Below are 423 nucleotides of genomic sequence, written 5' to 3'. Positions count from 1 at the left end.
CCAAAGTGGAACCTCCAAAGGAGGAGCAAAAAAATGCTGAGCAGAATGGACCAGTGGATGGACAAGGAGACAGCCCAGGCCCACAAGTGGCTGAGCAGGGTACCGACACAGCTGTCCCTTCAGATTCAGACAAGAAGCTTCCTGAAATGGACATTGATTGATTCCAGCAGTTGTTTATATTAAAACAGACTATTATAAAGCTTTAAGTTGTCAACTTTGTTCTAAATATCAACTAGGGCAAGTGAATACTGAAGATTTCTTAGTTTTTAGGGAATTTTGGGGGAGGGGATATGTATGGAGCATTTTGACTTCTAAATAGTTAGATACAGAAATTAAGTGCATTGTATCTTTTCATAATGGTACTATTTAGAAGCCTAGTTAGCTTACTGGGCTTATGCTTCACTCCTTTTATGTTTAATCATG

The 423-nt window shown here is 39.2% G+C and overlaps 1 protein-coding gene across 1 annotated transcript in view; it reads left to right on the top strand.

Annotated features, from left to right (window-relative positions):
- The window catches only part of HSPA4 (heat shock protein family A (Hsp70) member 4), a 70479-nt gene extending 70276 nt beyond the window's left edge, over positions 1-203 (top strand). The window contains exon 19 of the mRNA XM_012808844.2: positions 1-203. This exon is cut by the window's left edge and continues 17 nt beyond it. Coding sequence (XP_012664298.1) covers positions 1-161 — 161 coding nt within the window. The 3' untranslated portion in view covers positions 162-203.
- Positions 204-423: the final 220 nt, after the last annotated feature.

The sequence above is a fragment of the Otolemur garnettii genome, unplaced genomic scaffold, assembly GCF_000181295.1.
Source record: "Otolemur garnettii isolate 467f Iridium unplaced genomic scaffold, OtoGar3 scaffold00003, whole genome shotgun sequence".
NCBI lineage: Eukaryota > Metazoa > Chordata > Mammalia > Primates > Galagidae > Otolemur > Otolemur garnettii.
Note: the sequence above shows the minus strand (reverse complement) of the source record. Positions and strands in the feature narration are given on the sequence as shown.